Below are 11,150 nucleotides of genomic sequence, written 5' to 3'. Positions count from 1 at the left end.
ATCTTGACTCATCTGAAAAACTGATAGATTTAGTTCATTTTGAAGGACAAGAACACTCATGTCCCTAGCCCCCATTTCCTCTCAGCACCTCTGCAGGCCCTCAATGTAATGTTATCCTGCAATAGCCACACTGCAGAACAGCCTATACAAACTCCAGTTGTGCAAGCTGATACCTGGGAGAAGCAGAAAAGGAACAGTGGATAAATTTTCTTTTGGCACTGCTGAAAACTGCAATTCAAATATAAATGCATTTTTTAAAACTCCTGCACTTTGGGCTTGATGGGCCATACCCCAGGGGAATCTGTCCCTGGGCTCCAATGAGTACATATTAAAATGACCATACTCCTCTATGTATAAACAGTGTCATTAGACTTGTACTTTTAAAAAATAAGATTAACCTAGACTAGGGCCAGGCTCTACAGATAAGCTACTACTTTATCTCTTACAAATATTTTTAATATTTTTAAATTACAAGTAGTTCTCACTCCAGTTCTCACACACAGCCCCTAGACTTTCACAGAAAGTCCAGCAGCAACCATGCTATAAGAAGGAATTCTATGTCACAGCAAAGAGGGGGAGGCACATGGCCAAGACAGCCTAAATGTGGGGGAAGAGTCATTTGGAGTAAATACAATAAAAAAAGATTTAAAAACCCCTTCATATAAAAGACCAAGCAGGTTAAAGCCAAAATAATGGTTCAAAAACATGTACAAGACTGTTGGAGACCAACAGAAAATTGCCAAAAAATAACTTGCATTTAAATCAGAAGTCAATGGCATCACACAATTTTGTTTTTAAAATGGTAAAGAAAAGTGGAAATCTGTGTCAAGATCAGCATTTATGAAGAATTATCATTAGCTCCAGAGACCAGCATAATTCCCATGAAGTCCTGATGGAAGGGGGCCTCCTGCCACAAAGAGTTTCATTCCAGATGAGTCGTAGCAGTGGGTATAAACAGCATTTGGGAAGAAATGTATGTCAGAAAAATAATTTCTCCAGGTTTCATCGTGATTCTGTTAAAGGAAAGTTTAGATTATTACTGCTGCCAAACAAACCCAAAACTTTGTTTCACAAAAGCAGAAGGTTGTTTCCAGAGCCTAAAAAGGGATCTTCTCTGTTAATACTCCTGAAGCTTCAGACAGATCAATAACAACATTGTCCTGAAGCTTTTTCTGGGGACATTGGGGCCAAACATTGGAGGGAGGAGATGAAGGGTAGGGAAGATATCAAGTTTCATTAGTTCTTAAAGTTATATCACAGTGATACAAAGGATAATGGAGAAAAGTTAGACAAAGTCATTAACTGCTTTATGATAACATACAGGAAATTGAACTCAAGTGCCTGCCATGGCATTACCTCAAGAGGACAGTTTCTAATATTGCACACAATTAAATCTCTCTTGCTTTGAGTACCACATTAGAGTGGCACAGTTTTAAAGGAAGACAATGAATTTTGTGTTTGAGGTTCTGAAAACTAGAAGTTAGATTACATTAGAAAATAGAAAGATATAAAATCTACTTCATTTATTAATCACTGCATAAGAAAAGTAGTCAGTATGCCTTACACTTACTTGAGCAACCAATCATTCAATACCCTTTCATAAAGCTTTTATAGAGAGCAATACTGCAGCATTTCTTGCTTTTCAAGATTACAGTTATTAGTTAAATGATCACTGTTTGACTGGGATGCATTTCATAGAATAGCTTCCATTACTACAAAAAGAACCAGTGTAAACTCCTGTGTAAAGGGTTTCCTACAACTACAAGCTACTCACCAGCCAACCTTTCCCAGTAGTCAACTTTAAAATTTCACTTCCTCCTAATTTCTGCTTCTGTCCATAGCAGGCATGTGGGGGCTTTTCATCCAGGAACCTCTGGGCTCGGATATCGTAAAACAATAGGGAACCTTGCCCTGTTCCCACTGTGATGATGTGCTCGTAAAAGCTCACCGATCGAATACCTGTCAAAAAGAGAAGGGACATACAATGGAGTAAGGAAAATGGATGGTTTGGCTCTGCAGTGCTGCTGCTTGATGTCTAAAATTTTCTTTAAGAGGAACTACCTACTAATAGCATTCTCCATAACACACAAGTTTGGACCACACACTGCTATGGAGCAGTGCAGACAAATCTCATTGATGCTATTGAAACAGCAGCTTCAATTACACATACTACTTCCTTTCTTCTCTGATGCCATCAGATACACTGATGATGTGTAGTAAGAAACTTAATTCTCAGCAGGCCCCAGCTCTTACAGATAAACAAAGATTACAAGCCATTTAGGATCAAGAGTAGTTTTGTTTTGTTCACAAGCCTCTAAGTGAACACACCATGAATATGTGGGCAGCAGACAGAGGAAAGAACATCACACTGGTTCCCTCCACAAGCTCACACCCTATCTAGCTATCTGCCAAGATGTGATAAGTGACTATGTGAGAAAAAATACTGTCTCAGCTGCTATCAAGTGCATTTTGCTGGTCAAGAGGCTAGCTGTAAGCAAGTATAAGCACTAGTCACTTTGCTGCTAAGACAGATCAGGATTTTAAATAATTTTGAGGCTGTCCCTACTCAAATATTCTCATACCAGCACACCTTACTTCATAGCTAGTACTTTTAGAACTTCACCCAGCCATAAAAAACAGACTAAGAATACTACAAGCAAAGCACCACCATGTTACACCAGCACATGGGAAGCTACAAGTTTCCAATCCAAACAAAACATTTGAACACAATTCAGTTACGCCATTAAATTGAGCAAAAGAATACATTTTGTTTTCAAAAATCTTAATCTGAAGCCTCATCTTCAGATTCAAATTCAGATTAAGCTTCCTTCCCTTGGAAATAGTCTTGAGGAGATTCTGTATGTAGGAATTTGCAATTTGCAAAATGTCCTGTCATCTCTATTTATTGTGCAAAAGGTTTGTTCTGTATAAGTACTCTAACACAAACAACTCTTCTATGCAGATTAAACCCCACCATATCTATGCTTCTCTTTGCTGTAACAACATAAAGGCAGGTTATAAACCCTACAGCTTTTTAAGCCCTCTTTAAAGTACCACTAAATTACAGCCTAAACAAGTATTCAAACAGGAAGGGAAAAGAGTGAGTTAGGCCAGATACATCCACGTGTCAACTGCTGTCACTGTACCAAGTGGGGCTGAACATCACAAAACTTGTGACATACTGGAATACACCCAGCAATACATGTGACAGCAGACATCCAAGAGGTGTAGATGCAGTTTACCCTTCCCCTCTGTACAGAGTCCTAACTAGAAACACATCCTCATTCTTCCACCTCCACAACCTGATGTTACATCCACAGGCACCAGCATCTGTTAAACACACTTAGAACAGGCAAGGTCACATTGTTGTGTTCTAGGTATGAGGTGAAGTCTTGGCTGCAGGCTTAATAGGTGGGAAACCACTGTGCAAGTCTCATACCTGCTGAATCTCTACTTTAATTCAGAGAACTACGAATGCATCTAAGCAAGTTGGGAGACATCTCTTCCTCTTCATTGTTGTCCTGAACCAGGTTCTTTCACCTGGTGTGCAAGAAGCCAATCTCCACAGAGTCAAGGTATTTGATTTATTTACAGCTCTGACCAGAAAGGGGTGCTGGTTGTAGATCCACAAAACCAGCACACTGAGGCACACAAAGGCCTACTTATAAGGTTACAACATTAGGCTATTAGCACATCTTACTTAAGTCACTACTTGCTTAAGTTTCTATTGGCTTATCCTTTCTCTGCTTTGATTTAAAGGCATAGTGTCCCAAGAAATCATGGCACATGCTTGATGAGTAGTGGTCTTTTTGTGAGTAGAGGGTGCCTGAGATAGGGGTGTGTTTTTTTATTATTATAATGAGCAAAGTTCATCACTAGGGCAAGTTCTCACCACAGAACCAGTCAAAACTGGGGGTTGATTGTCTCATCATTAAACATCCTGTATAAGAAAGGTATTATCTTCTTTGTTTTGCCCCCTCTTCAAGGACTTAGTCCATCAATTTTCTGTCTTCTATATTCCCATGGTTATTGCTTCTATTGCTTAACTGCTTTGGATGGAATATGAAAGAGATTGCATATACTTTTCAAAGCTATTAATTAATAAAAAGCCATAAAAACAACTGTGAATCTTTCTCTAATCAAAAAAAAATTGAAGAAAAACTGAAGGAATCCATTATGTACCCACTACTAAGTGGATGTTTAGGACAGACTTTCAAGAACAGCACTTCAAATTGGCTCTTAAGGGGCTGAAGTACCTCAGATTAATCATTCCCATCAAACTAAAAGCACCACCTGTGCCTTGAACTGATCACAGTAAGCTCTTCTACATTCCCAGCACTCTACCATCTGTAGGCTTGGATTATTTGGGTCAACAAATTGAGTCTTACTCCTCAGAGGTAGGGAGCTCTACAAAACCCAGAAGGAAATTAAGATGCAGTAGCATGTCCTACACAAAGAGTAGACACAGTCTGTGCTGTGCAAGCTCTGTCCACTGCATTAACATTACTGCCTTCAGGATTATAAAGTCACAGGCACACAACATTGCTCTGCAGGCCAATCAAGCAGAAAGCAGTCACTCTCACAGATCAAGAACTACAGTCCAGGGCCTGCACTTTCCTGTACAGCTGTTAAGAAAAACAACTCTTACAAGATGCACTAAAAAGCATTCATTACCTTCTCACATAGAGGAGACAGGGTTATACTAGGTAAAAACACCCCCAGTTTCAGTGTTACTAAGTGACATTTCTCTGATCTGCTTTTGTATACAACATTAATGAACTGAAGTTAATATGGACTTACCATGTCCAGTAGTTGCATTTAGAAGCTGAAAGCACATTCAAGTAACACTTCAAAGCACTTAAAAGTTAACACAGATTTTAGTCTGCAAATCAATAAAAAGCCTACTTTCTAGAGGTGTTGCACCATTTCAAGTCCCAGTGAGATCAACAGAAAGTTGAAACACTCAGTATCTTGGGAATTAATATTACTTAAGTGCCTCCACCACCACCCACACACAAAAAAAAAATCTACTTTACAGAATAGAAAACAGTATTGAACAAAGGTTTTCTCTAGACATGAGCTAGCACCCCAGAGATATTCCCTACACATAGGTCATCCCCTCAGCAGGGATGATCACATAATTCAAGATACAAGTTTTTAGCCACAAGTCACCACTGGGCACCACACTCAGGTGTCCTGGTATTTCTTCCCTATGATACTAAAGGGTGACTGTTGGAACCCTGGATGCTGAGAATTTTAGACTTTCTGTGCTGACAGGCACTGACCCCCAGGAGAACACTGCATTTGACCTGAGGCCGTGGAACTGCCTTCCAAAATTGATTGATAGCACTGGGATTACGGGTGTGTAGTTGGTTAGAAGTGTGTAATATTACAGGGTGGAAAACTTAGAGTTTGGGGTTTTAGTATGGAGGTGGATAGAAGACAAGATGGAGGATTTTGGGCATTGTCTGATCTCCTTCTTGTTCTTCATCTATTCCATTTTCTGCAGTGCTGGTGGCACAGAGTGACTGGTTAGAAAGAACCGCAATGCAGATGTTGCGTGGACAGACAAATAATTAGTTATCAGTAGAAAGGTAGAAATAAAGTATGTTTTAACAGTTAATTGGACAAAATAGCTTTAAAAGATCTTGAACCTGTCTGTCTTGTGACTTTTGGTGCCTTCTCTTTGTACGCTAAGTCTGAGATGTAGACGACGTGCTGAACTTCTGATAAGAGAAAAATAAACAACAACCTGAAGACCGAAAAAACAGAAGTCCCATCCGTCTCTCAATACTGGCACAGAACTTTTAAAGGGTCTCCCCATCAGGGGGATCCTCGGGGAGGGTGTCGTGGGGACAGGACATTTTCATGCTCATTATCCCAATCGTGGTTTCTGTTCCCTGTCCTCAGTTTGTTTTGTCTTCCTTCCCCCCCCCCCCCCCCCCGGCTGGCTGCTGGCTTGCTGCTGAGCTTGCTTGCTGCTCTTGCTTGCTGCTGGCTGCATGCTTTGCTGGCTCTGTTTTCCTCTCTTTTTTCTCTGCTTTTCACTGGCTTGCTTTTTTGCCATTTTTTTTTCCTTTTCCCCTTTTCCCCGGTTTCCGTTGTTCCCTTCCCCCCCCCCCCCCCCCCCGAAGACATCGGACCTACTCCGGGCAGGAGCTCCCCCGGGGTCTGCGAAAGAAGCTCCGTACCCTCTGCGGCGAAGAGAGATACAGCTCAACCCCCTTGGACTGGTGAAAACATCTGTGGTCATCTTGGGCTATTTCTCTTGTGCTGGGGAGTGTTTTTTGTTGTTCCTTAATAAACAAGTATTTTCCACTTCCCCTCTGAAGGAATTCCTCCTGAACCCGGTGGTGGGGGGAAGTTGCGGAGGGTTTGGTTTCCTATAAGGGGCTCCTTTGGAGGTGTTTTCCCCTAATTTGTCCTAAACCAGGACAGAGGGTTTCCACAAACTGGTGCCCCTGTGTCAAAGTGCAAACTTGGCAGGAAGAGATTGTGCCAGGAGTCTCCTTGACGAAAGCCAGAAGCCAGAAAAACTCCTCCGGAGGTGAATATCTCAGCGTCTCAGACACTTGAAAAATCCGGTACAAGGGAGCCAGATTTCCGTGAGCTGCTGGTCAGAGCATGGACAGATACCCGAAGACGACAGACCTATTAGGGTCAGGTAAGCTGTCAAGGAGCCAAAATGGGGAATAAACTCTCGAAAACAGAGACAGATGTCGTGTCACTGCAGGCCCCCAGCCGGGGAATAATTAGCATTGACTCCATGATTGCAGAAGGCTGATCAATTGCTTTATTATATCATCTTATCCTATATTATACTACACTTATTAAGAAACTCAGTAACCCTTACAGCCAGTCCAATACAGCTTTGACCTAATTGGTCAATCAATCGAAACACCATCCAGTGTCCAATTAAGAAATCACCATTTGGTAAACAAATCTCCATGACACATTCCACATGCGCACAACAGCAGGTGCAACAAGTGGAAATAAGAATTGTTTCTCATTCTTTTCTCTGATCTTCTCACAGCCTTCCCTGGGAAAATGCCTGGGAAAGTCTGTGCCTGCTCTCTGTGGCCAGAGAGCTGCTGCCACAGATGTTGTTAATGGTCTAGAAATAATGATGAGGCAGCATCCAGTCCAGGTCTCTAGACAGGAGCTGGAAGCTTTGTTATCCTGGGTGTGATAAACTGTGGTAACTTGTTTGTTCATCAAAAGAATTAGAATATTAAAGGGGGAAATATAAAATTAAAGTATAAGGGACCAGCTTGCTTGTTAAGAGATAGGGGAAGCATCTGTGAAGTTGGGAAACAGGAAGCAACTGCTACAAACCGCAAGGCTATAGGCATATTGCAAGGCTATAGACATATTGCAAAACGCAAGACCACAAGTATGATTAATCACCATTTAGGGAGCTTTTCTTAGCTTCTCTTGCAGACACAGGCTAAGGATGTTGGGGGATGGCCGGAGCTGATTATGAAATCAGCGACCACCCGGCAACGGCCACCGGACTGGACAACGTAGGAGTGCTCTGGGTACGCCCATCACTGTCCGGAACTGATTGTGAAACCAACGATCACCTGCCTCGACACAACGCAGACACGATGCAGAGGGATGCTCAAGCTACGCCCACCGCTATCGCAAGAGACGCGAATGAAGAAACCTCCAAGAAACTATAAAAGAGACTGAATAAGGGGAGTGGGGCGTGGGGCACTGCAGTGTGGGACACTGCAGGAGGGGCGGTTAGGAGACCCCTACCCACCCAGCGCTGTTTTGCTTGCTACTGCTTGCTGTAATTAATAAAATTCTAATTGACCTTAAAAAGGCTGAATCAAATTATTCGCCTCAATTTATCACACTGGGTGAGGGAGGAATTCCTCAGTGTTACAGTTAAAGATTTATTTGACCCAGATCTATGGGAGGATGTTAATACGGAACTCTATCATTCTGCGACACGCAAAGACCAGAAGGCTGCGAGCCTTCTGTCGGTCTGCAGAGTTGTTTATGAGGCAATTCATGAGGCAAAATGCCAAAAACCTCTTGCAAAAGGTGCTTTGCAAACACCCCGGGGGCTGCAGGGCGTTCCCTCACAGGCGGGAGAGCCGGGGCCCGCGGCCCCTTCCTCAGAAGCTGCAGAGACCCTCCAGCAGTTACAAGCCTCCACAGCCCGCCCCCCACAGTCCGGGGTGAAACTGCCCCCCCTGAATCACAAGAGGAAGGCGTTATCCCTGTGAATGCGGGCACGGGGTCGTCCCGGGGGGCGGGGGAGGTGGGCGGTCGGGGGAGTGCAACCCAGGCAGAGCCCGGGAGGGACCTCGGGGCCGTTCCAAAATTCAAATTGCTCTTGGGACCATTGGATCAGGCAAACATGGCATTTTTCGAATTCTTTACAACTGCGCATGTCTCGGGAGCGGCGGGGTCCAGAACACACGTTTCTCCAACCCCCCACCTTGGGGGACATTCCAGGCAGCTAAGCCTGCCTCCGGAGCTTCCGTGGCAACGCCTCTGCCACTTGGCGGTCCACCCACAGCTCCTGCCCCTGCCCATGGCCCGAAAATGACGTCAGAGGCGTCTTTCCAGCCCCCCCCCCCCCCCCCCCCCCGTTCAGCAGGGGCTGGCTCGGGGCCGGCTGACGTCAGCTTTGTTCCACCCCCATTCGCTTCCGAGCCCCAACCCACGCTACAATGGGCGGGACCTGGATCGAGTGGGTCCGACGTCATCCCCGCCCTCGCCCCCCCTTCCCGCCAGACTGCGTAGCCTCCGAGTCAGCCCGGGGCCCCTCCTTCCTTCATCCAAGCGGCAGCCGCGCCACGGGGGCTGCCAGAACCTACAGCTATGGCTGTGCCCCTGAACTCGGCACTGCCCACTGCAGATTCGGGACTGCCTGCTGCAGCCCGAACACAGCCCTGGCAGGGCTCAGCAGCACCAGCACCAGCGGTGACTGCAGCTGCAACAACCGATCCCTCTGCAATCCACGGAACGGAGCCTGGACCCGGATCAGGGTCCTCGCAACCAAACTATGCAGCAACACCGCCACCAAGTGGAACAACAGTACCACTGCAGCAAGTTCAACCACACTACAGACTAAATACCATAGTCTCAGAAACTCTGCTTGAAACACAGTCAGGCCAAGCCCTCAAAGCACCTTTTCCAGTCCCCTTCTCAGGTGAACAAAATACAATGAATATATTTCCAGATAAATGGGAAATGTCGGGACAAGACACAACAGCTGCAGCACACATTCCAAAGACTAGTCAGGAGAACAGAGCTCAAGCCATGAGTAATTTAGGAGCACAAAACCCACGAGCTCAAAATATCAGTGGCGAAAATATTATAGCCATCACAGCCTCACAAGACATTCATGTTCCATCACAGGCCCCACACGGCTTTTGGACCACAACAGGCAGCACTCTAGTACTTCATATGCCTGCCCCAACAGCTTGGTTTCCAGGGCAACAGTCCAGCTCCATGACTCACCCACACCTTTTCCCATTTTCAAAAGACTTTATATGGCAGCTCTTCCTCCAGCTCAGGGAATGTGCTCAGGAATTCCTACCACAATATGGTGCACACTTTCCTCAAAACTCCTTTCCAGGGAAAGATGGCAACACCCTTTCTGCATCCTCTAAATACTCCCTACATGTCTACATTCGTGCCATCTGCAGTGCCACCGATGCCGGGTTCAGCCATTGCACCCTCATTTCTCCTGTGTGCACGACCACAAATGTCCCTCCCCATGCCTCAAACAGGAGGGGGAGGGGTTGAATCATGATTTTAAAGGGTTAAGATTTTACCTGAGGGTTAGAACCAGTTCATATTGAAGTTAGATGCACCAATGATAGGTTAATGATTATTAGATGCTTAAGCTAAAACTAATTGTTATATTATGAGCTTATTTGTAGAAGGAAGTGGAGCAAGTAAACCATTATAGGAACACACTGAAACCAGTAAAACAATGCCCAGCACCTGGACTCTTATGTCAGTCCATTATAAAGCAATGAAAGAGTAAAAATTTAACAGGGTAGGATTTAGGTGAAATGTGCCACTTTGAGCTTGCTAGCATAAGTAAAATATGCTGTTTAGTCTGGTAACTTTGCAACACTAATAAAACTGCCCCAGCTGAAGAGAACGAATGCGAATTTCCAAGCTGAAGAGATAAGAGATAAGAAAGACTCCTTGGACCTTGAAACAGGGCAGAGTGACCCAGGAGTTCTTTCTGTACTTTCTGACAAAAACTGAGTACAAGTGTAACTAGCTGTAGGTGTAATGCGAAATCAGCAGAATGAATATGCACAAAGTGTCGTGGTTTGACATGGAAGTGAATTTTTTTTTTTAGGAAGTTGGGTCAAACCAATCAGTGGTCAGGTTTGGATATTGGCACCTGGAGTGACTACTGAAAGTATGGACACGCCTCTGAGAACACAGGGGGTTAAAAGCAAGAACTCCCAGAGGAACTCTCTCTTTGGTTTCGGTCATCAGAGAGTGCAGACTCTCCCCTGCCCAGCCATGGGCTGGGTGGGGGAGGGGAAGCCATGCGGCCTTGTCCAGGCAGGCCGAGAGGGCTGAAGGTCTGGAACTGAGCCAGCTCCTGCAGACGGAAGGGTGGAAACAAGTGGAGATGCCTTTGTCCCCCCCCCCCCAGAGGGAAAGAGACAGAGAGCCTGATGGCACCTGGAAATTTGCCATTTACTGGCAGAGGAGAAGGAGAAAGTGGGGGGATGATGCCCAGTGTGGGAGTCGAGAGTGCTGGGCAGAGATTTCAGCCATCCAGGGAGTCTGAACTTTTAACCCTTTCCGGGAAATGAGGGCTTTGTAAAATATTACTCCTCCTCGATTTGTAGTGGAAGAGAGACAGTCCGGGACCTGAGATGTCAGAAGAAGAAATTTTTGGGTAGGAGAAGATGATGGAGTAGCTTTTAGCTGGACTTTTCTTGTTAGCCATAGACTGAACCAAATTCTCCTGCAATAGAGACTGCATTTTAGGGGGATGCAGTGGTGACCCAAGGAGACCTGCTTCAGCAACCACCAGCGAAGGAATGGCAAGAACAGAGGAAAGTTGAGGAGGGAATGGTGATGCCCTCTGTCTTCAGGAAGAAGATGATCTCTGTTCCTAGACCCTTGGCCCCAGGGGAAAATGGGGGGGACTG

General features: G+C 45.0%; 1 protein-coding gene across 1 annotated transcript in view; it reads right to left on the bottom strand.

The window, feature by feature from the left end:
- Nucleotides 1-759: 759 nt before the first annotated feature.
- The window catches only part of LOC128822758 (DDB1- and CUL4-associated factor 12-like), a 119,843-nt gene continuing 109,452 nt past the window's right edge, over nt 760-11,150 (bottom strand). Inside the window, exons 8-9 of the mRNA XM_054004566.1 lie at nt 1,775-1,959; nt 760-1,013 (exon numbers count right to left, since the gene is read on the bottom strand). Coding sequence (XP_053860541.1) covers nt 855-1,013; nt 1,775-1,959 — 344 coding nt within the window. The 3' untranslated portion in view covers nt 760-854. The remainder of the gene's footprint in view (nt 1,014-1,774; nt 1,960-11,150) is intronic.

Source organism: Vidua macroura (genome assembly GCF_024509145.1).
Source record: "Vidua macroura isolate BioBank_ID:100142 chromosome W unlocalized genomic scaffold, ASM2450914v1 whyW_random_scaffold_68, whole genome shotgun sequence".
NCBI classification, from domain to species: domain Eukaryota; kingdom Metazoa; phylum Chordata; class Aves; order Passeriformes; family Viduidae; genus Vidua; species Vidua macroura.
This window is presented reverse-complemented; position numbering and strand designations above follow the sequence as displayed.